The following is a 27117-nucleotide window of genomic DNA, read 5'->3' on the forward strand; positions in this document are numbered from 1 at the left end:
TATCTAACAACATTTTCAACACAACTGAAGGCTTAAAAAATGCGGGACGATTGCGTTTGACGAACTGGTGAGAAGAACTGTTCATGAGTGTTAAAGCGGATGTTGGTTTTTTTTCATTGTTTAATACTTCATTACAAGATGAATATATTTTAAAAAAAAAGTATACAAAATTGCAATTAACACCATATAGCATAATTAATACGTTAATATGACCGTCTGATTGATAAAGAGCTTTTACGACTAAGCTTAATTTAAACAATATCGATATATTGCTCAAGTTAAATTCGGTAGTTAAAGCTCTCGATAAAAGCTCTCGATAAAAGCTCTCGATAGCAAAAGAACAAAAATCTTCACTATTATTTTATTTTGAGAAAAAAAAAAAAAAAAAAGAGAAAGAAAGAGAAAGAAAAAAAAAAGCAATAACAGTCATGATCATCAAAAAAAAAAAAGTTTTTATTTACGATAAGTTGGATATTGACCATCGATATGCTCCATCGATATTTAACGCAAACGATAGAAAGTTTAACTTATTTACTAATACTTCATTAACAATAAGAAGATTGAGATCCTTATTATTTTATCACGTGTCTAAAAAACTTGCTGCATAACATCCTTTCTGCATTTTGAGCTCTTTAGAGATTTTACACATATCATCTAAGATTTTAAATAACAGATATCTTTTATTTCTTCGTTTTACATTCGAAATGAAAACATTATGTTTTGAATTTCAAAAAAATTTGATCATTAAATTTTTGATTTCAATTTTGTTTTTGTAACCATTAGAGACAAACAATGAGCTATATTGTTCTCAGTTTAAGCTATTGCTGATTATGGTCAAACACTAATTCCTTAATGCGATGGTTACTTTTGACTTAAAAAAAAAGAAACTTATCTTTTTCCTGCGTGTTTAAAATTAAAACGATAACAAATAGATATATTGGCTGTTGTAGCTTATTTACTGCTATAAGCTGATTTTAATTTAACGATCTTTGCCGAGGTTTAATGCCGTTGGCTTCCATGTTTTTATCACGTGATTAAAGGAATTCTCGCCCAGCCACCATCTTGTAAATAGAAATATGTCTCGTCCGTCTGGTCTGCAAAAAAAAAAAAAGTTGATCAAGGCGAAATAAAGTATTACCAACTAATTTTTTAAAATCATGTCTTTAGATACATATATATTTATGTAACAATAGTGGTGTTTTTGAAACAATTTATTTTTAGTTAATTTATTTGTAGAATACGCTGATGCAAAACAAAAACATTCGTGTAGATAGCTATATGAGATTGTTGCATTAACCTGGCTTTCATTGTTTAGAATTCCTTCCAGTCATAATTTGCCCTAAGTTTAAAATTTCTTTGTAGATTGCTTTTATTTTATGTTTTGGGATAGAAAAAATAACATTTTGGATATCAAATAGAGTTTCTTTAGCTAAATCTAACTTAATAGCTAAGTTTTTATATTATTTTTTATGATTGCTATTGACACACACCACACCACACCACGACACACCACACACACACACACACACACACACACACACACACACACACACACACACACACACACACACACACACACACACACACACACACACACACACACACATTGTATTATATATTTTTACTTGTGAAAATTTACCATAAGTGACATGACAAACAAGAAGTTAGAGAAAGGAAAGACTTACATGAATGTTTGTGTAGTTGGATTATCTGGTTATGATACACCCACAAATTGTTTATATGGTGTTGGAAAGTCATGTTTTTGCAATCGTTTTATGAAGTCTACTGAAGATGAATACTTTAAAGATCATGTTTCTATATTTAGTACCTCTGACTTTGTTGGATCTGTTTTAAATAATGACCACTTTTTATACTGGGGAACTGTAGATAAGAAATTTGATGATAATGTTGTTTCATTTCGTTTAATTGAGCAGACTGAGTTCATTGATGATGCCAGTTACTTACCACTATCTAAAGGTGGGCAAATGCTTCCTTATGTAAAGCGAGCTACTGTCACTAAACTTCAGTCCCCTGGAAAAATTATGTATATAAACAGAGATCAAGTAGCATTGCAATCTGAATTTGCTGAAATACAAATGGACCCAATAAGTAATGGTAAAATACAAGTTGATGGTTTTATTTGTATATATGATGTTAGCACTAATCTTGCTAACAAACCAAACCATTCTGAAATTCAAGAAGATGTTTTATCCTCATTATTACTAAATATTTCTAAAGCTAAAAGACCAGTTGTTGTTGTAGCTACAAAGTGTGATGATACCACAGAACAACTATTATATAGGGCACACCAATTTGTTCATTCAAAAAAAGTTGTTACCCCGTTGGTTGAAAGTTCTGCAGAAAATTTTGTAAATATAGACCTAGGACTTCAAATCTTGTATCAACTAGCTGATACGAAAAGTCGCAGCTATAGAACTAAACTAATATCGTATCAAGATGGCCTACTCCAAAGAAATGAATTAATTAATAAAGTAAAGGAAGAGTATTTGGGTTTAATTAAAGGATCAGCAGCAAGCTCTACACTTTTAATGAGTTGGGTAGAATTTAAAAAATTAAATAGTGAAAGTCAAGTTTTTAAAAATTATGTGAAAACATGTGGAATAGAAAGTGCTCGTAGATTATTTGAGGAACAAGCTAAAAAAATTAAGCAACACTATGAAGATAAAAAACTGAATGAATTTCTAAATAAACTTCCTGATGCTCTTGATGAGCTTCTACCGTCTATTCAGTCAATAGAAGCAAATGAATGGAAATGGGAAATATGTCAGCAAGCTATTAAAAATCATATTTTTTTTGATAAGTGGTTTTTAATTCTGCCAGAGAATGAAGTTTGGAATTCTCCTCAACGTCTTTTTTCTACAAATGATACTCGAATACCATTTGATGTATTGCAATCAGAGAGATCTAGAGCTTGTTTTGATAGACATATTAAAAAACTAAGAGAATCTGCTCGTAAAATTCTATTAAAAAATGATTTTCGTAAATTATTGGAGTCAACAGTTAGTATTCGACCTGGTACCAGTTGGGCTGATGCATCACTTTTGATCGATAATGAAGATAGTTACAAGCATTTAGATGAAACAGAGCGAAAAATCTTGTTTGAAACCTATTTGCGTGATATTACCTTAACTGCAAAGCTTGATTTTCAAGAATTGCTGTTCGAGTCAGCAAGAAAATTCAGTAAGTTAAGCAAAGATTTACGTCCTTCTGAAGTTGAAATGCAGAGTCTTTACAGTTACTTGAAAGATGATCCCCGATATAAAAACTTAGAAAATTTAGGCAATGGTCGAGATATATTATTGTTTAATCACATTGCATTAATGCAAAGTCCCAATCGTTGCCTAAGTGGTCCTGAAAAATGTATGGATCGTTTAATGCAGCAAGTTGTAGAGATGACAACTAGAAGGTAAGTCATAAATTTTTTTGGCTAGATGGCCATTTTGGTTATTCTAGACCATAATTCATAAAAAACTTTACATTTAGAAAAAATCAACTGTGAAAATCTGTGTTTTTCAATAAGTTTATTATATTCAAAACAAAGATGCTTTTGAAAAAAATACAACATAATGCAATTAGCAAGATAACTGTATTAATAGGATAGTAAGAAAAGACCATAAAGTTCATCCTTATGCTAATGATATTTGATGAGTTTTTATTGGTGTACTTTGAAGTTTTTCATTTAAAATACTTAAGCTTTTAGTTTGATTTAAACATAAATGTTCATTTCACTAAATGTTCATCTTTTAACTTCATAACATAACTTCAAAAGATAAGTAGTAAACTTTTGCTTTCGTTTTGAAAATTTGTTGAATTTCTTCTGATCTTTAAGTAGCCTTTAAAATTGAGTTCTTAAAAGAATGTTGAACTCAGTGATGATAATGAAATTTTTCTCTGAAGAAACATTCACTCTTAAGATAATTTTTAAAATGATATTATGATTAATTTCCACTTTTTTTTTCCAAATCTTTTTATAGTTATCTAGTTATTTGCATTTCCAGAATACTACCTACTATCTATATTGTTGCTTTTATTCAAAATTTGACATTTGAAACTTTTTTAATGATAGTTTAACATAAATGAAAATATTTATTTCACTAATTTGACTTTTGCATATAAATTACAACTCACTTTAATATAAATATTGAAGAAAAAACTCCCAAGTTTTTTACTTTAATTCAAATTAATATTTTGGATGTATTACAGTTCTTAACATTTTAATGTCAAATTTTTATATGATTTTAATTGTTAAATTTCTTACTTTATTTAACTAAATGTGTGTTAAATTCTTTAAAATTTTTATACTTTTGCAGCTTTTGCTTGTTTAGTTTTAACTTTTTTTTGAACAAGACTTTGAAAGAGTCAAACCTTAAACAAGATCATTAAGTTTTAGTTGGTTGAATAACTGAGGCTCTCCAGGATAATAGAGTTTTTAGCTAACTCTCTCTGTAAAGTTATCATCTTTCTTTAATTTTTGTAACAGCTTAATTATTTCCTCCAATCAATTTAAATCTTTAGCTTTGAAAGACCTGAAAAACTTAAAAAATGATTTTTTTTTTAAAATTCCATAAAATAAGTAGACAAAAAATTTGTTTGGAAGCGTTTAGTAGTGATATTTTTCAAAATAAGCGGTCTGGAACTACTTATTGATTTTTAACAATTCAGTTTTACATATTGTGCTTTAAAACCTTTTTGAGTTTTACGTCTTAAATTTTATCCTGGATAGTGCTTTATCATTCCATAAGTTTTCTGTATTACATAAATAGAAGTTCTACAATATCAACATTTTCACCTCAAAACTTCTTACGACTGTAGCTTTTAAAGTTTTCTTTTAAATTATTTGGTGCTTTGATGGTTTTATGTTACTTTACAGAGCTGCTTATAACCCATACGAAAATGATATATTTCGAGATTGTGAAGATGAGCAGATCAATATTCTTGTTCTTGGAATGGACCAGTTGGGACAAGAATTGAAGAGCAAGATCAAGGTGTTTAATCAAAAATATTTCATTTCAGTTGTCGTTCTATTCACACACTATTATCCACACAGTACTGATTCAAAAATATTAGACATTTAAAAATGCTTTTATGTCTGATATTTATTTAAAATTCTAGTTGCATCTCTAATTAAATCATGAATTTCTTTAGTTCCTACATTTTTAAATCCTGATTTTTTTTTTCATGTTTTCTTTATCTAGATGTAAAAATTAAAAAAACCTAACTTTACAAGGAACTCTGTTTTTTTAATTTTATAAACTGAAGTTTGTAAAAATTCTTGAAGTTTATAAGATAGTAAATAATTTAACAAAGATAAACAAATCAAATGGTTTAAATTGGTAAATAAGTTTTAATTTAAAAGTTGCTTGATAAACTTTTTTTATCTGATTTTTTCATACATTTTAATTCAGCTGTTAGATTTTTTTTTTTTTTTTTTTGCCTTATTTAATATTGGAAATAATAAAAGTGAGATATGTTTACTTTGTCAGGCCTGTTACTTTTTATAAATTATAAACATATGAATAAAGTTTTTTTTTTTTTTTTTTTTGTTATGTTTTTCTCTCAGAATATTAATTTAATGTAAATATATATTTTTTTAATAGTCAGAGAGCTCCTCTTATGATTCCATTGAATACATTGTTGATGGAGAAATCTATGGTCTTAATATAAAAGTCCATGATTCAAACCAAACAAATGAAGAGCTCTTTAGTCTTATTTCAGACTGTAAGCCACAAGGTAATTTTTGTTAAAAAGAAAAGTTGTTTATAATCTGCACTTCAATTTCAATTTCTAATTTCAATAAGTTCAATTACATTTCCTAATTGATCTTAGTTTTTGATTTTACTTTTTTTTTGTATTAAAACCTTTTTTTTTTAAAGTTTCTTTAATACTAGTTCTAGTGGTCTTCTCCATGTTTAAAATGAAACAATGTTTTTTCCATTTCCCAAAAATCCTATTCTGTTTTCTTTGGAATCCTAGGTTACTTGGCCATATTTTCCACAGAAAAATCTTTAGCATATATTGAGAACTGTCTTGAGATGATACAAAAGCATGAAAAAGCCACCAACATGTCTCTCATCATTATGTTAGCTAATGAAGGTGGTATGAATGATGCTGAAATATCAAACTTACGCAGTTGTGGTCAAAATCTTGCTGATCGGTAATTTTTTTAGTCTTTAATTCCATGCTTCTCTAATATAGGACTACAGTTTTATTTCTCTTCAATTGTAATTTTACTATTAGTTCTGTTGATATTTGTCTTATAAAGTTTTTATTAAAAATTATCAAATGTTTTAAAAGGTTTCTATTTTTAGCATGAATTGTGCTTTTCTTGATTATCCATATACTGTGTCGTTGATGGATGACAAGATACATGACTCACAAGTTCAAGATGCTCTGCGAAGAATAATTGATGTAATCAATAAGCGAGTTCAGCCATCTCATACAACACCTGAGCCTGTTAATGACAATGCTGATATTCGGTAATTTATTAAAACAATTTTTTTTTTTTTAAAGATTTTTAAAGAACATCACATCAACTGTTTTAACACATAGCATCATGAAAAGCTAGAAAAAAAAAAGTCCTCAAAAAATCAACTGCAAGAAGTCAATGAAAAGGTGCAATAACTAATTGCGCCTTTTCCAAATATGACTTAAATACAAGTCTTGATAAAAGTCCAGACTAAGTTCTTAAGCTTCAGTTAAACTAAATTCTAAAGTCCTGATAAAAGTCCAGACAAAGTTCTTAAGCTTGGCTAATCTTAAAATCATCTCTAAATGTTTGTCACCATGCGAGTCCATTCTTGCAGTCCATTTTTTTAAGAGCATTTTTTTTTTTTTTTTTTGCTGCTTTCCTTTTTTCAGGTTTGAGGTGTTTCAAAAATAAACTGGTTAAAGCGTATATTAATATTAATTTGAATCAAGAATATTTTATTTCCCTGAGTATATTGAATTTCATAGTAAAGTCATCAAATTAAAACTCAAAAATACTGATTTCCAAATACCCAGATGTTTTTTCTTAAATCTAAATTTTCTTAAATAAGCATTTATCACAAAGAAATTCAGGAGAAATCTTGTTCACACATTTGGCAAACCTAGGATTAACCCTTTGCACTCCAGCCTAGTAATGCATAAAGGCTACCAGCAACTCCAGCACTATATTAGTTCCAAGTACAAACCTATGATATAGATGAAAAATAGAGTCGTTTAAATAAAACAAAATTTTTATTTCTTAGTTATTTTATAAACAAAACATATTCTAATTTATATTATAAAAGAAAAACATAAATTTTATGACTTAAAATTTTTTAAAGTGTGATATCTTTCGAAACAACTATGTCGCCGTAGAGGCAACAGCGGATTTACTGTTAGCTTTTTAATGTCGCAAATACGGCGACAACGGAGTGCAAAGGGTTAAATTAAAAAATCTGTTGAACTGAATTATTAAGCTTAAGATCTCTCGCTGATGATGCTTGTCTTCTTTTTGGTAAGATAAGCTGTTTTGTGCCCATCATATGCTACCATCTTGATTTTTGTGTTTCATTGTATTCAGATTTTTACAGTTTTTCTAATTAGTGTAAATCTTCTTTTCTTCATACCACAACTTGAGCGTGAGTTACTAATTGGACTTTAAATATAACCCACTTTTTTTTACTTTTAGGATAGTCCTTAGCTAATAAAATTTTTAGAGAATATTGTTTGCTTTAAATTAATGACTTTTTATATTGTGCTATTTTTAATCTATATCATGATTTTTTTTTGTTATTTGTTAAATGAAGTCCTACTGTCAGCCAAAGATCTTTTTTTTATATAATGCTTTCTTTCTTTATGGATTGTAATTATTAAATGTATAATAAATATAAACCTAAATGCAGTGTCTTACTATGTGCAATGTGTGGGGATGAGTATCCAGTTGAACTTATCCTCGGACCAATGATGCAGCATCATACCTGTTCTTCAAATCCAGAAATGCAGGATACAGTCATTCTGGACGCAGTGCTTGGCGGTGCCAAAAGAACAATATCAGTGACACTATCATCTTATCATCGTAGGATACGTTTTGTGTTTATTACGATGTTTATTAAATTTTTTGTTTTAAGAATTTTAAGACTTTTTCCAGAATTTTCTTTGTTATTTAAAATGTGGGAATCAGAAATCAGAGCTGTTATAAAAGAATAAATAGAATAGTTGCAGTTTAAAAAGGTGTTTAATATAGTAAATGAGAAAAAAAAAATTTTTTTTCATTTATCTTGTTCTATATTTTCAAATTTCTTTTCTCTTTTTAGGAGCTTATACTCTTAAAAGTAAGTCATATCATGGTTTCATCTTGGTATACTCAGAAAGAAGACTGGCATCACTTGAAACATTAAGGTTCGTTGTTGTTGTTTGTTTAAAAGTTATACAATAATACAAAAAAGTACCTTTTTTAATTTATGAGGAAGAAGAACAAAAGTTTCTGAAGAGTCTTTATCTTTTGTGATTGATTGATGAGTTGAGATTGAGTGTTGTTGTTTGATTGTTGTATTCAGCATTGAGCTTTGATATATTTTTCTCTATATATATATTTTTTTCTATTTTCTATTTATAGAGCATTTGCTTCATCACTCCCTGAAGTTCCTATACAAGCACTTGCTGTAACTGGAAGTCTGTCTTTGGCTAGTATTATATTCCATGAGGAGACATCATCCTTGCTTCTTAATGATTGTTCAAAGTTGTCAACCAAACTAAATGATCAGTTCTCCTTTCAAAAGCAAGGTCTGCTAACTCTCAAATAAAAACTTGATTATTCTATTAGCAATAACAGTTATACTCTATCAATCATAATCAAGTGCATGTTTGAGCTGTAATTAAAGATATGACTTATAACTAACCAAATTCCAGAAATATCTTTTTTGGGTTGCCCACCAACCAAAAAAAAAATGTTACGAAAAAATCAAAAATTTGCCTAATTTTTAAATCAAGGTCATTGTGTTTTTTTTTTTAATTTAAAAAGTATGTAAGTATGTAATAAAATCACACAATCACTTGCGTCTATGGGACCCTGTTGATGAATCTACTTCATATTGGTTCTTATGTATTTTATTCAAAGCAAATACATAAATTTGATTATTAAAAGATTCTTTGGATACAATATAAGAGTGATTGTTACAAAAAGATTTAAACAATGCACACACTTACTCCTTCTTTTTCTGTCATTTTCATGGCTGCTAAAGATACAGCATTGATTTTAGCTGTGCCTAATGTTTCTTCTTGAGGTTCTAATTCCTTTTTTTAACATGGTAGCACATTCATTAGAGAAATAGAAGACCTTTGAGTCATTGGGTGGATTTTCATTTGAGTGGACTTTTAAACTGCCTATTATGTTCACTGAATGGTCCATATATTCATCAGGAGCTAATTTTTGTTATCATTTGAGATCTTTCAGATTTTCCTAATAAATAAATTAGCAGTAGTTCTGATCTGTATTAAAATCATTTAGTTTTTCCCTTAGGTAAGTTTTTAAAGCCTCTGACACCAGGGTATTTTGTGCAGTTATAAACCATGCAATCTTTTTTCAGCAGGTTACAACACTTGCAATTAAGCAATATCATATTTAACACTAGTTAGCAACAATACTGTATTCTGATGATGGGTGCACAAACTGAATGAATACTTAATGATCCTTTACTAATGTAGCATTTGGGTACATCAAACTTTAAAAAACCAATCCTCAGCATTTTTTCTCCTTAACAGGAGGTTGTGCAATTTGCACAGTAACAACTCTCTCTTTGTATTAATTTCCAACAGTGGAATTGTCATCTTTTTTGGGGATTTACTTTGAATATTCACTGTCCTGGTAATATAAATGATAAGCTGGTAGTATAAATGATAAGCTGATAAACTGACATAACCATTCTCTGAATGGTCATCAAATTCATTTGATTTTGCTTTAGGATCTAAAAGAAATATATATTATCATACTTATCATAATTATATACTATCCTTAAGCTTCATTGCATTCTGCTCAATCAATAAATATCAGATTTTAAGTAGTGGTAAATAATGTTTTCAACTTTGTTAAATACTGCAGTATTGATTCAGTATTTAAATTTATACATATATATTTTAAAAATCTATAAAAGCACTAAGTTCAAATAATTATCAGAGACAAGTCAGTAATTTTATAAAAAGCTGTCATAAAGTTAAATGTCTTATATCAAACAGTTAAAAAAAAAAACAACAACAAAGTAAGTAAATAGGGCTCGTATTGGTGTAACACTTTTTTACAAAATTTGTTTATTAACACAACTAATATCACAACCTTTTTTTTCATTGATTTGGAAGTAACAAATCTAAAAAAGATGATTGATCAATCAAAGGGAAGTTATATTTCAAACCGATGCGAACCGATTTGATTTAGGTTTTTGTTTTAAGATTTTTTTGACACCTAAATTCCTAACAATTCTTTTTTGTTTTGGTTATATTTTAAATAATCTTTCTATTTTTGTTAGTTTTGTTCTAGAAGATGTGCTTCTTAGACATCAATGACTTTTCAATCTCAACAACCTAATTTAGTTGATTTAATGTTTGATCAGTTGCATTACCTTTTCATCATCCATTTTTCTTATAATTTTATTTTATAAAAATACTCTATTTAAAAAAATTGATTAAAAAAATTGATTAAAAAAATTATTAAAAAAAATAAAAAAATTTAAATTATATGGTTAAAAAAATTTATTAACAAAAAAATAAATGATCTTTTTTTTAAAGCACCGTAAGTTAAAAGCTAAAATTTTGTAAACTTTTATATGTTTATGCCATTTAAAAGTGATGCAAAGTGTTGCATGTCCTGTATGCTTTATATATATTTTTTTTTTTTCTAAACTCTATTTTACTTTTTTTCTTTACAGCTGGTGCCTTCATGAATTTCTTCAATCACACATACGAAAAACGTAATGAAACAGAGTTAGCATTACAAGGTATCAAACCCAGACGAAATGACCCTTTGCCAGATGTTCCTAATTCATCTTTTCAAGATCATCATGATGAAGGTCTATATATTTCAATAAATTCAAAAGCCACCATTCCATATGATAGCCCATATGTAGAGGTGACACGTCATTCTTATGTAAATCAAATCAGCAGTGACTCAGATGTATCTTTGACAGAGAAATCAAATTTACCTGAAAGTTCAAACTTATCAGAAGATAGTATTGACAATGAGCAACAAATTGATCATGATGATACTGGATTGTATGCACTAGTATCCAAAAAAAAACAACCTATAATTGCTCAATGTGAAAATGATTCTTCTGATGATGAAGAAGAAGAAGAAGATGATGATATGTTGTGGCAGGAGAATGAAGCATTTGAATCAAATAAAGTGCTTTCTGAAAAAAAGCATGATCCTCCATATGCTTCTGTTCCCTTTCTTCCTAAAAGTCATAAATCTTCACTTCCAGAGTTCAATGGAAAATTTCCTAAAAACACAAACTGTTTAACAAATTTAAACTGGAATGACTCAGACTATGCTTCAATTGACCAAATTAAATCACAACTTATCAACTATGATCCAGATAATATAAGCAATAATTCGTCTAAGAGTAAAGAGTCGATTGGTTCACAAGGAGACAATTTCCATTCTCCAATGACCAAAAAGACATTATGGCATGATCCATCAAACAACTGGGACAAAAGAACAAATGATGAAAAAGTTGTTGCTCCTATAGCTAAACCAGATGTAAGTTGTTGATTTTTTTCAAAAGTCCTTTTTAGTCATGCTGCTAAGCAATTTAAAGATATATTGAAGTTATGATTTATCAGTACAAGTTATGAATATATAGAATATATGAAAATATATGAAAATGTAATATATTTTCATATATTTTTCAACATATGAAAAGATCTTTGTCAATAGGTGTTCAGTAAACATTTAGCTTATGCTTTTTTTTAATTACTGTAAAGTTTTGTTTCTTTTGATATTTTGAAATTTGCTATTTTTTCTCCTCTAGAATGATGAAAATGAGGATATTAATAATTTGCGAGAGACATTAACAAATACACTGGTATCAACTCCACGAAGCAGTGGAAAATTCATTCATAAAAACTCTTTTGATTCTTCTCACAAAAACAGGTCTGAAAGTAATCTTTCAGTTGCACATGATCAAAAAAATAGCCTTTTAAAAAAATTTATTCTAAAGGTAACTCCTAATCCATCTCCTGCAAATTCTGATACAGAAGCAGAAGTAGTGAGGCATGAACACAGTACACCAGCAAAGAAAAAAACAAGAAAAAGTTTTCGTAGGCATAATAAATCTTTAAACGGAAAAAATGTGGAAGAATCTCCTCCTGCAATTATTGTACAAGATAATGATGAAGGTCGCGATCGTTCAAATACACTTCCTACCGAAAGTCCTTTGCCTAAACAGCGTATGTTATTATCTTATAACCACACTCACCATATAACATTTTAGATGCAAAGTTAAATCAATTGGGATCAATTTATCATTATTATTATAATTTATTATAATTTATTACATGGGATGTCTGTTAAATGTAAAGTATGTGTATTGTGTTTTTGTTTTTCTTTATTTTTGATTTTTAGAACCTACAAAGTTTTTATCACTAGACCATCGCAAACATCATAAGACAAAATCGAAGGGTTCAAAGTTTTATTTTCCTGAACACACGCTGATAGTGCCTGCTATTGATGTTGAAAAAACTGCAACACAAACATTAGACCGCAAAAAGAAAAAGTCCTGGGTAAAAGTATCTAAAGTAAGCATTTTTTCATTTTTTGTACCATTGACTTGTGTTATTAAAATTACTAAATATTTATAATCACCAATGATACTGTTGAAACCAATTGCAAAAATACCATGTTGGCGGTTTTATTATTTTTTAGTTTCCGCAAATTTTTGATAAATTTTGTTTCAGATTTTTAGATCAACAACTGAAGACAAAGTTTTCTCTTACAGAGAATAAAAAACTTAGAAAATGAAAATCTCTAATGAGATAATTTCACTCAAATAATTATTTTTATTAATGTTCTAACCTATGTGTGTACATGGCATATATAAGTATGTTGTGCTGCTAAAAGATAAGTAATGAAAATGTATTTTAATAGTTTGAGAATGTATCATAAATCAAGAAGGAAAAATTTTATGAAGAATGAATCTATGAAACTCTACTGCACGGTCTTTAATACAATTCCTTTTTTTTTTGTTTTAGACATCCAAGGATGATTTAGACCTGCCAGAAAATGTAAGTTGTCTAAATTGCCTTTTTAAGTTTGTTTAATTGTTATGCAGATGGAAAAATTTCAAATTTCCATCGTTTGAGGCTTGTTTTTAAGAATAAGTTAAATCAAATGTTAATTTAAAATGTTTCTACTTTTAGCAGGGAAAAACAAAAAAAAAAAATAAAAAATCTGTCCGATTTCCTACAACCGCAAGACCAAAGCCTAAAGTGACAAATACTGCAGCTTTACAAGATGATTGGGTAAAGAAGCAGATGCCAAAGTCCAGTAGTTATTTTGGAAGGCCATTGAAGGAAATTAGCCCAGATGACAGCTTGTGTCCTGTTTTTGTTAGCAGTGTGCTTAAATATCTGGAGAGTTCAGGTAATCTTCAAAGAAAATTACAGACTAGTCACAGTTGTTTATAAGTATTTTATTGAAGCAACATTGGTTAATGATATTTAGGAGTTGTTTATTCTATTACAGGGATGCAAAGCGAAGGGCTGTATAGAATCAGCGGAAATAAAAATGACATTGAAGCTGTTCAATTGAAGTTTGAACAAAGTAAGATTTAATTTTATATGATTAAAAGACTTAATAATAAAAAAATTATATTTCTTAAATTTTTAAGTTAATTTGTTTTATATTTGTTTGAATGGTTTGTTTTATATTTGTTCAGATATGAATTTAAATCTTCAAGAGCTTGGTGTATCTGTCCATGCTGTTACTGGCGCATTGAAAAATTTCTTCAAAATGCTTCCAGAGCCATTGGTTCCATATGAAATATCTAGCAAAATACATGAAATTATGAGTAAAAATTTTTGGTTCTTTTTTCTTTAAAGAAAGATCCGTCCATTCTTACATGTTTTGCAACTTACACGGCTCAAAAGCAATTTTTTAGTTACCATTTTAGAGGTTTCTCCATCCATGGATCATTAGTTTTCATGCTCCTTGGGGTTTTCATAAATATTATTAGTCTGATTTTTATCAGTGCAGAAGTTTTCATTAAATTTTAAAGTTTCATTAAATCTTATTTCTCTGATAGATCAGTGTATCGTTGACTTATAGTTAGTGAAAATATTAAGGGTTTAATGTTTTTTTGAAACAGCCTTTCCCCCCCCCCCCCCCCCCAGGTATCACATGAGAATAATTGAATTGCTTTTAATCATTCTCATTAAGTGTCTTTGATATTAAGATTATTTTTTATTATTGTTATTTATAATAATATATATTTTATTATTATTAAATATTAGTTTTTTTTAACCAGTTGTAGCTGTCCAAATCAGTTTTTAACCACAAATTTGACTGTCAAAACCAGATCTTGAACACAATCTTAACTTTTTAGTTTGGACCATACCTTAATAGTGTTAAGCATTTAGTATTTGTGTTTGCTAATTAAAATCTCAGTGCAAATTTTAAAAGATTTCAATCAAGAATGTTTTTTTTATACTAATGAAACATATATTATACATATACTAAACATATATTATACATATATTAAACATATATATTGCTATTCTAGATAAAGTGTTTTATCTGAAACAGCAATAAATAAATGTATATATTTTATTCATACTTTGCTGTAAAATGTTTTATCTGAAACAATCTACTTTACTGTTAAAAAGTGTGCAATCGAAATAAGTTTTTAAGTTATTTAGCAAGGTAACTGTATATATAATATACCTTACAGTAATATTTTTTATCTATTAGTTTCTTTACAAGCTAGTAAGATCTGGTTGTAAACATACAGCTTTTAAAATAGTTTCAAATGACACAAATTTTTCTCAGTTGATGCGCTGATTTCTTAAATTTTGTTTTAGTTTTGTTTTTTACTTCATCTTTTTAGGAGTTTAAAAACTTAGAAATGTTTGGTAAAAAAAAAAAAGGTGTTTAATTTGTCTCCCATAAGACATTCAGTTGAATGCTAGCTTTATGAATTTATTGCTTAAATTGAGATTAAATTTTGAATTGTTTTTCAGAGAAATAATTTAAATATTTTAATCCCATCTTTACATATGTATCTTTTTAAGAAGAGCTGACAGTTGCATAATTAAAAAATTATTTATATACTTTTAGTTATAATGGATGCTGCAGTAAGGTTAGAAAAGCTACGGGAACTCGTCAGCAGTATACCGCAGCCAAATCAGGAAGTGTTTAAGAGGTTTATGTGTCATTTAAAAAGGTAGTATATTTAAATTGAAATTGCATTTTTTTTTTTTAACTAAATATTTTTAAAAAAGTTATGTCTATATATAATAATAAATCAGCACATATATTAATGGATTTGTTAGTTATTTACCAGGAATAATAGGTTAATATTTCCCAAAATATTAGCCCAACATGCCCCAGGAAACTACTGTTTACTGGTCATTTTAAGAATTTAAATTTTGTAAAGAAAATGTATGGAAAATAATTCAGCATGATGTTGAGCTTTTTGAGTTAGCTGTTAAAAGTGTAGTAAAAACTGAATTTAAATGCTTTAGAAAGTGTTAATAGATTAGGGTTTTAAAGAAAACCTTGACGGTTCAAAACCTTGACGGTTCTTTTGGGCAAGCAAAGAAGTGGTCAGGAAATAAATAGTTTAAAAATGATTTTTTGTATTTTTTTTTTTTTACTCTTGCTATAAATTCTGTATTTTGTTTTTTTAAATGAGATGTTTGTGATTGGTTGATTTCTCATTTCATTTTTTTTTTTTTTTTTTTTTAGAGTATCACTCTTCACAAAGTTTAACAAAATGGATGTTCGTAATTTACAAATAATTATTTACCCAACAATACTTCGACCTGCCTTTGAATCATTGCAGAATATGAGTCAAAATATGAATATGGGTTTGTTTATCCAAACTTGCATTGAGCAATCAGACAAAATATTTGATGATGATTTCTCAAGAAAGGCTTCTACTTCTAATGATGATAATGAAGCATTAAGTACTTTTGACAGTGAGGGAGAAAGTTTATACACAGAACCCTCATTCTCAGAGTGTGTGCTAAATGAACCATCTGTTGGAAAACTTTTGAAAACTCCTATAACTGAAGAGAGTGATTATGAAATAATTGAGCTTCCTATGAAATCAGCGTCATATAATGTACTGTCGCAGTTAGTGACAGAGAATGTTGAAAAAGAAACTTTTTTAAATTCTTCATCTCATTCTCAAGTTTTACTCTTAAATTCATCAAAAAACAACGATGAGTTCTCTAAGAGCTCTAAAATTTTAAATAGAAAGTCAATTGAAACAGCTATCGATTAACATTGCATTAATTTATCTGATGTAAGCACTTAAAGTTAAAATATTCGCTCGATAACTGGACATCCAGCAAAAGCCTTAATCACAAATATAATGTGAGACAATATCAGCAATCAAATAAAAAAAGTTATCAGCTTTTGACAGGTGAAACCTATTTATAGGGTTTAATGAATCGAGTTGATAAAATAACGTTTGTTGACCAAGGTTGATGTAAAAGAAAAATGATGATTTTTGAAGGTTTTGTGTGTAAATTTTATTAAAGAAGCATGTAAATGAGTCTCCATAGTGTGTTATTTAACTTATTGTAAAGTTAGTTGTGCTTTTCATTTCAACAAATTACTTGTTAACTGTTTGCTTCTGTGAAAACCTAATTTTTGTGAGAACGCTTTTTCAATTACAAGATAAAATTTTGCTTTGAAGTTTTTAAATAAACCTGTTCCTAAACTCCAAAAAAAAGGATTTTGAGAAAAAAGTTTACTACAAAAACTTTTGAGGTTTTCAAACTCAAGAAGAATGATTTCAAGCCATTCATTTTTTTTTTTTTTTTTTTTTTTCTTTTATATTCAAATTCTAATGTATATTTTTTAGACCAATCTCCACTATATATATTTTTTAGATCAGTCTTTTTTTTTTCTTTCTTTTTTTCTGTACATGCTAAATACTTATCTATGTGGTCTTAGAATAAACTTCAAGTTTTGAAACTCCTAAAGAATTTTTTTTTTTTTATTTTGCAGTTTAGAATTATGATTTAAAATATTTTTGATACTTAGTTTACAGTCATGATGGCTGCACATGATTGATTTTCTTATATTTATTTTGATATATACACTGCTTGTTTAGTTACGTAGGTTTCTCACTCGATGTGTTTTAATGAATGTTTCTCACTAGATTTTTAATTTTTTTTTTTTCATATCATTGTTGTCTTACAATTTTACAACATTTCGTTTAATCTTATAGTTTTAAAAATATAAGAAACAAATTTAAAAATTGTGCACTGAATTAATTTCATATTTAAAATCAATATTATTTTGAATTTAAATTTTCATATGATTTTTATAAAATGCATTCGATTGTTGTTATTAAGTTTAAAGAATCTACAAATGTGTATAACAGGTTTATAGTATAAAGATGGTTGAATTTGCACCAATTTTTATTCCCTTAAGTCGACGCTTTCAGACCCTAGCTGTGTTCACAACTTCTTTGATTGCTGTGCTTGGTCCAATTATTGGAACTTTAACATTTATATTAATGCTCTTTACTCCATTTGCTATTTTTTCGATTATTTATGCAGGTACTAGTGTTTATAGTCCAAACAGGTAATTTGATAAATAAGTTTCTGGAATACATGTAAGTGTTATTGATTTTTATACTAAAATTTATAATTAAATTTATTCGTTTTTATTTCATAAAAGTTTTATTTTCCAAAAATTCATAATTTTTTTCATTTAGGTGTTTTCTTCTTGTGGGATTTTGACCTTCCATCCAGAGGAGGAAGGCGTTTTAACTATATGCGGCAATTATCATTGTGGAAGTATTTTTGTAATTATTTTCCTATAAAGCTTGTTAAAACTGTTGATCTTGATCCATCTAAAAGCTATATTTTTGGATACCATCCGCATGGTATTATTAGTAATGGTGCATTTGGATGTTTTGCAACAGAAGGAACTGATTTCAGTAAAATATTTCCTAAAATTACACCTCATCTTCTTACACTGAAAGGTTTGTTTTGAAATCATTGTTATTGCTTTCTTTTTTAAGCACTGGGGTAGATTGAGAAGAAGCTTATCTCAAAGATTCCTCATTGAAATTTTGTTCAAATGTTAAACTTCTTTTTAAAGTTCTCTAATATTCCGATTTAAGTGAATTTTCGCTGGCCACTACATCGAGATTTTTTGCTCTCACTTGGTATTTGTGATGTTTCTAAGGAAAGCATAAAAAACATTTGCAATAAAGCTGGTAATGCAGCAATTATTGTGGTAGGAGGTGCTGCTGAAGCTCTTGAAGCTTTCCCAGGTTCAACAACTCTAAAGTTGCTGAATAGAAAAGGTTTTATAAAAATGGCATTGAGGACTGGGTAAATTTTTAGTTTGCTCTAAAGTTGTTATTTAGTATTTTTGTTTTTAGCAGATTTACACAGTTCAAAATGTAAAATTAATGATGATTGAGTTATATGATCATTTAGAGCTTCTCTTGTGCCAATTTACAGTTTTGGTGAAAATGACCTCCACAAACAAGCAAAACATCCCTTGCTCCGTATTTTTCAAGAGAAGGTCCGAAGTTTCAGCGGTGTTTCTCCTGTTTTATTCTATGGAAGGGGGATATTCCAATACAGTTTTGGTTTAATGCCTTTCCGTGTCCCAGTAACAACTGTTGGTAAGACTTTTTTTAAGAAAGATAGTATTTAAAAGAACGATATTTTGGCCCCTAATTGTTATATTCTTCATAGATCAATGTATGGTCAGTTTTTTTTACCGAGAATTTTTTAATGGAAATCACTCACAGTGTGCTAAATTGACCACCAGGTTTTATGTCGTCACACTCTGAATTTTTTTCCCTACTTAAATAGATATCTTTTAAATATTTGCAAAACACATTTACCGAGGGATGTCAGAAAAATCACTTTTTATAGGCACCCAGACCCCCAAAATGTTAGAAAAAACATTTTTTAATAAATATATATATTTTTTTGTTCGTAATTTGATTTCGTATGTAAATATTTACCTTTAAAACTTTTATTTAACCTTTATATAACTTTTTTTTAACGTTTTCTGGTGCAATTCCAACACAAATGTAAAGTTAATCTTTTTTTTTATAATACTTTGATTAGTTAAAACGTTTTCAGGATCAAATTTTCCCAGCCATAGAATTACATTTGGTTTTATTCTAAATAATGCGCTGAACCATTTATGTGCTGTTATAAAAGAAATTCTTACCAACAAGCATAAGGGAAAAAAAAACAACTTCAGAACTTCACTGGTTACTACGTGATGTCAAGGTAAAAAAAAAAATTAAATAACTTGTAAGATTTATATTTCTAATGGTTTTGTTTAATATGCAATTTAGCTTATAAAAAATGTTTGAAATTTTTACTTAGTTATAAAGTAATTAGAAAACCTTATAACTAAGTATGGCATGCTAAAAACTATATGCAATTAACATACTGTAAATCTCTTGAATAATTTACTTGTATGGAAATTTTACACCATTTGAATATGAAAGATTGATTTTTTTACCCATGTGTTAATGTTGTGCGGAAAAATTTAGGAATTAAAAACTCAAAAATTTAAATGAAAAAAAGTACACAACAAAGTAAAACTAATTTTGAAGAAAATATAAAATTAATTGTTTTTCTAGTTAACATACAGAAAGTATATGTTGATGAGAAATAATTGAGAATATTTATTAAGAAAGATAATTAAGAGAAGAAAAAACCAGTGGTAAGTATTTTTATTTTTGTCAAGGTAATATTATTTTTATTATTGCTTTATGCGTTAACAGTTGTTATTGAAAATTCTGATGCTCCTACCGCACTTCTACCATATCTGCATTGGACACTGACAGCCTTACCTCACCATATCACAATCTACATTTAGTATCTGCATTACTCCCATCTAATCCTTTGATTTTATCCTTATATTATACCTTATGCCTTATATTTATACCTAATACCTTTACTTTTATACCTTATATTATATTTATTATGATGCGTACCCTAACATTGCATTAAAATTTTTTTCTGTTTTTGTAAATTAGACACTTTGAAAATTTTAAATCTGAAACTAGTTTTATTGTGAGCTACTTCAATTGCATAAAATATGCTGAAACAGACCTCACAGTTATTAGTTTCAAATTTCATCACATTGCTGTTGTCACTATCTCTGTCCTTCACTTCTGCATCACTCTCTAAAATCACACTAAAATAAAATTATTTATCAAAAACCCCACCGTCACATTATAAAGTTAGTACTAGAAAATGTTTTGGACTTCCACTTATATTTAAAGTACTTAACAAATGTTATAGTATTTATGTATTTATGTATTTTAGTATTTATTTTATTATTATTTTATTAATATTTTTATTTATATTTTTATTTATATATGTAATCAAATCACAAAAAAAAAAAAAATTGAAAAAAATTTTTTTTTTTTTTTTTTTTTTTTTGAAAAAAAAAGGTTTTTTAAAGTACCCACTCACCCTATTTTTTAGGGGTCTGGATTCCTATAAAAAGCTCTCTTTTTTAGGGGTCTGGGCACCTATAAAATGCAATTTTTCTGACAGCCCTTGGTAGATGTGTTTTCCAAATATTTAGTAGGTGGTTCTTCAAAAGTGATCTCAAAATCACAAAAATGTGACTGCTATTTTTTGCAGTATTGTCTTCAATTATATAATTTATGATTGAAAACTAAACAAGTATGTTAAATCTTTAATTGTATCTGACATGAGTGCTAAGTTTTATATTAAAGATTTTTTTAAATTTTGTTTTTACAGTGGGCTCACCTATTCATGTAAAGAAGACTGAAAATCCCTCCCAAGAAGAGATAGATGCACTCCACCGTGAATATATTAAGGAGCTGGAATCCCTGTATAATACCTATAAAGGGAAATATTCTCGCTCGCCTGATGCAAAACTCAAGTTTGTCTGAAAGAAATTGTTTAGTAATAAATATCTATTTAGCGGCTTAACCTTGTTAATGGATGGTGGTAGCTTGTGATTGGATGGTGGCACCTTATAATTGGTGATGGTGATGGTGGTAGATTGCAACTGAATGGTGGTAGCTTTAATTTCCAAGAAAGTGAACTACAGTTTTTACCTCTAATGATTCATTTAATTTTTTTATAGTTTTTATAAATATTTAATTCTTCTAAGAATTTGTAATACTATACTTCCTGATTTTAGCATCAGCGTTATCAGCTACATCATGAGTAAATGTTAGAATTTCTTCAAAATGGCGACAATTTACATTCTAAAATTTAAACTAAAAGTTCTAACTAATACTAATGCATCTCTTTTAGAGCAGTCTTAAAAAAACCAATATTTTTACTGAGTTTGGGTGTGTGAGGGGAGGGCGAGGTGTAGCGAAAAAGACTCAAATATATCAATTCAATTGTGATTGCTTTCAAGTTTTCTTGTTCGATATGTTATTAGCATTTACCTTTGCTTTCTGCTGTGTAAAAAAAACAAACTCTTAACTTGTTAAATTAAGTATTGCTTATGTTTTGATCTTTTTTGCTTTGATGTAATGTAGATGCAGCCTTATTGTTGCGGTATCTACGTTATAACAATTATGATATAGGAAAACTGCTTAAGCTCTGTTCATATTTAAAATCTTTTTTTCTTACTTGTAAACGTTTTTTCTGAATTATGAATGTTTCTCATCTCTGTTTATAGCTTTAGCAATATTGTCATGGTGATAACTAAATGGCCTAACTCATTTCTATTGATTTTACAGGAGGTTTTTACTCTTCTGCATTTAGCAACTTAAGAATAAGATATGCAATAAGTGGCTATCATATCGCCTGTAGTAAAGTTGCAAATTTTAATAGCACATCAATTATCTTAACATTTTAACGGCAATATATATTTTCTGTTTTACATTACACAAAAATCCAAGCAGGTTTTAAACAGGTTTTTACAATTTTTACGTACATGTTAAAATGGACTAAAATTATAAATAAAATTTTAAGTATGAAATTTCAATCTCAGTTTATTTGTAAAGTTTACAATTGAAAAAACAAGATTTTTTAATTTCAGAAACCGAATGTTAGTATAAAAATTAATAGCAACCCAGCAAAAAAAATTACATACGAAAGAGCTCGTCGTAAAAGGTTGAGCGTGAAAGGGACGAACTTATTTTGTACTCGGTAATCGTCATTTTTTCTTTCGGCAAATCTCTCTCAGGGTTACTATAAAAGAATTCATTGCGGATATTTAAATTCTGAGTTTTAATTTAGGAGTTCGTGATATTTTCCATGATTCTGAACTTTATCTAAAACGTTCAATTGTTCAACATCAATGGATTTTCTGCTGTAGTCTGAAGAAAGAACATTTATTGTATTATTCGTTAATTTACCAGACGACGTTAATTTACAGACCAGACTGCCTTTGGTAAATTCTTTAACTTTGTTACTCCAGATTTCAACCGAATTCATAAATCTAGATATTGTTAACTCACCGTCTTTTTAAAATCTTTAAAAAGACTTCTTTTGATGGCCCCTCATGTTGTTCCTCGCATTTATTTCGATTATTCGGTTAAAAGGTCTTAAATGGAAACAGTTGAGATCCAAAACATCTTTATTCACTCAAAAACACAAAAATTAAAATAACTCTTTACCTGCACCGTAGAATGCCAAAGAATTCAAGTATCCTAATCTTAACTTTTGGTCAAATTAAATTTGGTTAGAACTATGACGATATATGCCATGGTGTTTAAGCTAGCTTTTTAAAAATGTTTTTAAGGCAGCTGTTTGGCATTTTAGTGCAATTATTTCTTAATCGATTGTTGAGTTTAAAACATACTTTTTTACGTGTTATTCAAAATGTCAAATTCCTACTGTGATTCTCGTTCAAATATCAAAGTATTAGAAGATTGATAAATAATGCAAACATGGCTTTGATTCAAAAAATATGGTCTTAAAAATTGTTGGTACAGCAACTGGCATTCTAGCAAGTGCATGGTTTGTTATTAACAAAGCAAAATTGACAGAAAATGGCTTCAACAAAGTATCTTTTCGATTCTATAACCATAGTGAAAAAAAAGTGAAGAAAATATTAGCTTCTTTTCTTCAATTGTTTTTCCGAGTATCTAAAAGAAAAAATGATTTTTGAAATCTTTAAAATACCGCGAATAGAATGTAGAAGCTGATCAGAAGATTCGAGATCAGTGTTGCGGTTGCAAAAAAGAAGTTTGCAACTTAAAAAACGAAGTGTTGATCCTCCTCCATCAAGCAAAAGAGAAGTGGGGCTGCCCGGGTCTTTCTTACGCGGTGTCCCAAAACGGAAGATATATATGCAGAGGAGGCTTAGGATTGGCTGATGTTGAGAATGGAGTCGCTTGTAACAGCAAAACGGTTATGCGAGTGGCGAGTATAAGTAAAAGTTTTACAAGCGTTGCAATAGGTTTGGTTGATTCTTTTTATTTCAGCAAAAAATTTTCTTGTTGGAGCCTTATGAGCTTTAATTTTTGTTAGTTTTATTCAGTTTTCATATTTTTCATAAGTTTCAAATTTTTTGTTAAACCGTTTGATTTATAGGAAAATTGTACGAGACCGGTGTCATTGATCTCGACGCAGCAATACAGAAATACGTTCCAGATTTTCCTGAGAAATATTTTAACGGAAAGTCGGTCTCTATCACCACTAGGCAATTACTAAATCATACTAGCTGTGTGCGCGGCTATTTTGCTGACCCGAATAAAGGTAGTAGCTTCTAAAACTAAAGTTTATCAGCGTTCATCTTAAATTTCTTTTGTGCCAAAGTCAAGTTTTTCAGCGTTTTGTATTTTTAAAATTAACTTTTTCTCAGAAGCTGCATCACCATCGGAGAAGATCTTGAGAGATATTTTACTTTCAAAGTATGGTAAAAGCCCTGTTGATTTTGATGAAAATTACATAAAGAAGCGTTATGATAGCGTGGGTGAAAGCCTATCACTCTTCGAAAGTGACCCTTTAATCTGTGTTCCTGGTTCTACTTACAACTATTCCACTTTAGCGTACACACTCGTTAGTAGAATAATTGAAAAAGTAACTGGAGAAGACTTTACAAAGTGCATGTCGAAAATGTTTCTCGAAATGGGAATGTGTTCGACCGGACCGGACCTTAACGAGACTATTGTGGGGAACAGAGCAAGGTGAACTTCAATTTTATTTTTCATAGCCCGCTGTTTCTAATGAAAAACTCAAGATAAAATTGATCACGCAATCATTATCAAGAGAATTTTGGTTGAAAAATCGTTTGAAATATAACTTAACTTGGTTTTTTTACTACGAAATTTAACTTTAAATCGTTTGAAATTAAATTTAACGTCAGTTTTCATTTTAGGTTTGTGTTTTTCGCTCCTTGAAAAAATTGTAAAAGTCAATGTTTTTTCATAATACTCAACTGTAGGTACTGCTGAGCAAAAAAAAAATTAAAAAATCTTGTTCACAGAAATGAACAGGTTCAATACTGCAATCACATTTTTATTGTATTACATAAGGTACTACAGACGAGGAGTGAACCGGTGTCTAGAAAATGTGCCTTACGTTGATAATTCTTATAAATGGGCTGGAGGGGGATTTTTATCGAACGTAGAAGATCTTACGAAGTTTGGAAATGCGCTCTTATTTTCAGTGCAGTCCGATACAGGTACACGAAGTTGTATATTACAAGTAAAAACTAAGTTGCATAAACGGTGTTATATTTTGCTAGCGTACAAATGTCGCATCATGTTTTGGTTCTTTTAGGTTATTTAAAATCTTCTACTGTCAAGTTGCTATGGGACATGTACCCCATTACCAGAGGCCAAGTAAACCAACTTTATCCTGATACTGGTTATGGTCTGGGTTGGGAAATACAAGCAGAGACTTTGTCTCGAAAGGAATGTGTTTTTCACACAGGTTTATGTTTGTGCTCTTTTGGATTATTTTGCGAGTTTTTTTTTTTTTTTTTACCAAGGAACTTTATTTATGGTTATGATCGATTGTTTAAGGGTTGTGCAAGAGTCGGTTAGTTTAGTATCAAGTTTCAAAATCAGCTATAAATTTCAATTTGTATTGTGACTTGGATTTATTCAGTTTTCGAGGCGAAATGAACTGAGTTACGCACGAAACGTCGTTGCGTGTGTGCATCATGTGCACATAATGCTATTCATAACAAAAACTGTGTTTTATGAAAAGTAAGTTGCACTAGAGTGCTCACAACATGCACATGGTTCTTTGAAGATCACATAGAAGATCATGTTGAAAATATCATTTTTTTGTTCAAATCATAAGATGATAGTTATTCACTCTTTATTTTCAGTACTTTTATTATCATTAAACATTTTTTTTTTTTTTTTTTGCAGTAAAAATTTTTTGTGCATCGCTACTAATTACATTTAACGTTTTTATTTTAAGTCTGTGACAAATGATAATAAGTAATGTAATATTAGTGATGCGCGTGTAACAACAACAACATTCTTATTGCAGGTGGTGCAGTCGGTGCAAGTAGTATTTTGTTAATCGCTCCAGACAGAAAAAAAGATCACATTTCATGTAAAGCATGTGATTCTAACTGGTATCCAAATATTTCTGCTGACGTTCCACGCGGTTTGGTTATATCAATAATCGTAAACATGCAGTCGGTCGATCTTAAGGAAACAGCCTTCCGAATATATGATCTTGTAAACGAACATTAGCACCGGTGATACTATATTCTTGGAATTATATTCTTGAAGCTGTGTCATAAATGGTATCGTCGGCCACTTAAAAAACCTGTTTGGATTATAAAAATTTTCAGGAAACAAAGCAATATATAACTTCAAATTTTAGTAAACAATATTATCTTTGATGCTAGGAATGTATTCTGATCTGTCCATTCTTAGAACCTTTGCATCAATGTATAAAATTAAATTTTCATAAAACTGTATTCAATGATTTTACAAAGAGCAGGATTTACAAGTAAAAATCGGCGATAAAGAATATAATAACACAAATGTATATTATATATGTATGTTTTTATTAAATGTTTTCGCACTATGCGTCTTCACTGTAATAAATAGATATAATTGAAGTTATTATAATTACTATTGAAGTAAAATTGAAATTAACTCTTTAAACATCTTAGACTTTTTTTTTTTTGAGGTTTTTAACATAAAAAGTCTGAACTTTTCTGACAATTACCGTGAAAACGGGGGGTGAATAGAAACAAATTTGTCATTTAGATTTAAAAATTTCAAAAATTAGTTGTGTTTGTTAAAACAAAAAACTAGTACTTATACTCAGTTTTATTTCGTCCCTAGCAGCTTATAATATTATCAAAATATTATATTTCGATTGAATTTTAAAAAATAAAAACTTGGGATCATCCCCTGCAAAGATCATCCTCATAACGGAGCGTGTCTGTTTTTGTAACAAGAACCTGCTTTAAGAACTGGACAAGAACCTGCTTTGGAAACTCTTGGTTTTTTTAGATATGGGACAGCAATTATAAGGATATAAGTCTTCGAAGCAGAGCGAGTCGAACCAGCTAGTTTTAGTTTGATTATATCTTGCACATTTTGGCCCACTTTCTGCTCAGTTTTGATACAAATCCAAGGCCTCATACACAAATATAGCTGTAGTATAAAGCTGTCTGCAGCGGCTGCGAACATCACAATGCCTTTGTAGAGTTCATGACCCTTTCAGGATATTTAGTTCATCTCTGTGTGATTGCCTTTTGTTTTCCTGGCTGATCTGCAAGGTTGGTCTCATAGTTTGTTAAATTAGATGCCAGCACTTTCTCTGTTTCGTTTGACAATTCATCGATGTAACTCCTTATGGTGGTGTTACACCTGCTCTCGAGGTTATTGTTACTTTTCTCGACCTTCCCCCTCCCCCACACCCCCTTCTATCTTATTATTATTATTGTTATTATTATTATTGTTATTATTATTATTATTATTATTATTATTATTATTATTATTA

General features: G+C 29.0%; 3 protein-coding genes across 6 annotated transcripts; all 3 read left to right on the plus strand.

Moving 5' to 3' along the window:
- The first annotated feature begins 1045 nt into the window (after positions 1 to 1045).
- On the plus strand, positions 1046 to 16811 carry LOC145186613 (rho GTPase-activating protein 5-like). The gene is made up of 17 exons (XM_090070681.1): positions 1046 to 3427; positions 4892 to 5006; positions 5619 to 5751; positions 5995 to 6175; positions 6330 to 6497; positions 7890 to 8062; positions 8301 to 8385; positions 8603 to 8769; positions 10905 to 11734; positions 12006 to 12423; positions 12599 to 12771; positions 13225 to 13257; positions 13393 to 13615; positions 13718 to 13795; positions 13911 to 14042; positions 15308 to 15413; positions 15938 to 16811. The coding sequence occupies exons 1-17, from the start codon at positions 1650 to 1652 to the stop codon at positions 16476 to 16478; spliced, it is 5334 nt and encodes a 1777-aa protein (XP_089926807.1). The 5' UTR covers positions 1046 to 1649; the 3' UTR covers positions 16479 to 16811.
- Positions 16812 to 17533: 722 nt separating this feature from the next.
- LOC145187083 (2-acylglycerol O-acyltransferase 1-like) lies at positions 17534 to 21659 on the plus strand. 3 transcript variants are annotated; one of them, XM_090070691.1, is made up of 5 exons: positions 17534 to 17766; positions 17925 to 18194; positions 18336 to 18549; positions 18658 to 18848; positions 20965 to 21659. In XM_090070691.1, the coding sequence occupies exons 1-5, from the start codon at positions 17604 to 17606 to the stop codon at positions 21117 to 21119; spliced, it is 993 nt and encodes a 330-aa protein (XP_089926817.1). In that variant the 5' UTR covers positions 17534 to 17603; the 3' UTR covers positions 21120 to 21659. The 3 variants fall into 3 exon arrangements, with proteins under 3 accessions (XP_089926817.1, XP_089926818.1, XP_089926819.1); XM_090070692.1 differs by lacking the exon at positions 20965 to 21659 and adding an exon at positions 19318 to 19776; XM_090070693.1 differs by having other exon boundaries at positions 17593 to 17791.
- Positions 21660 to 22950: 1291 nt separating this feature from the next.
- LOC145186470 (serine beta-lactamase-like protein LACTB, mitochondrial) lies at positions 22951 to 26270 on the plus strand. 2 transcript variants are annotated; one of them, XM_090070689.1, is made up of 7 exons: positions 22951 to 23197; positions 23326 to 23593; positions 23728 to 23892; positions 23999 to 24323; positions 24672 to 24820; positions 24919 to 25071; positions 25642 to 26270. In XM_090070689.1, the coding sequence occupies exons 1-7, from the start codon at positions 23102 to 23104 to the stop codon at positions 25848 to 25850; spliced, it is 1365 nt and encodes a 454-aa protein (XP_089926815.1). In that variant the 5' UTR covers positions 22951 to 23101; the 3' UTR covers positions 25851 to 26270. The 2 variants fall into 2 exon arrangements, with proteins under 2 accessions (XP_089926815.1, XP_089926816.1); XM_090070690.1 differs by lacking the exon at positions 25642 to 26270 and adding an exon at positions 25229 to 25351.
- Positions 26271 to 27117: the final 847 nt, after the last annotated feature.

Source organism: Hydra viridissima, unplaced genomic scaffold (genome assembly GCF_058129835.1).
Source record: "Hydra viridissima isolate aposymbiotic clone 2 unplaced genomic scaffold, HvirCarnegie_v1 scaffold_13, whole genome shotgun sequence".
Classification (NCBI taxonomy): Eukaryota; Metazoa; Cnidaria; class Hydrozoa; order Anthoathecata; family Hydridae; genus Hydra; species Hydra viridissima.

Bases quoted from the DNA above. Each gene is read 5' to 3' on its own strand.
- LOC145186470 (XM_090070689.1), top strand. From the start codon at position 23,102: ATGGTCTTAAAAATTGTTGGTACAGCAACTGGCATTCTAGCAAGTGCA. The intron at 23,594-23,727 runs GTTTGGTTGATT...TTTGATTTATAG, and splicing joins TTTTACAAGCGTTGCAATAG to GAAAATTGTACGAGACCGGT. The intron at 23,893-23,998 runs GTAGTAGCTTCT...ACTTTTTCTCAG, and splicing joins TTTTGCTGACCCGAATAAAG to AAGCTGCATCACCATCGGAG.
- LOC145187083 (XM_090070691.1), top strand. From the start codon at position 17,604: ATGGTTGAATTTGCACCAATTTTTATTCCCTTAAGTCGACGCTTTCAG. The intron at 18,550-18,657 runs GTAAATTTTTAG...ATGATCATTTAG, and splicing joins AAAATGGCATTGAGGACTGG to AGCTTCTCTTGTGCCAATTT. The intron at 18,849-20,964 runs GTAAGACTTTTT...TTGTTTTTACAG, and splicing joins TGTCCCAGTAACAACTGTTG to TGGGCTCACCTATTCATGTA.
- LOC145186613 (XM_090070681.1), top strand. From the start codon at position 1,650: ATGACAAACAAGAAGTTAGAGAAAGGAAAGACTTACATGAATGTTTGT. The intron at 6,176-6,329 runs GTAATTTTTTTA...TTCTATTTTTAG, and splicing joins GGTCAAAATCTTGCTGATCG to CATGAATTGTGCTTTTCTTG. The intron at 8,770-10,904 runs GTCTGCTAACTC...TTTTCTTTACAG, and splicing joins GTTCTCCTTTCAAAAGCAAG to CTGGTGCCTTCATGAATTTC.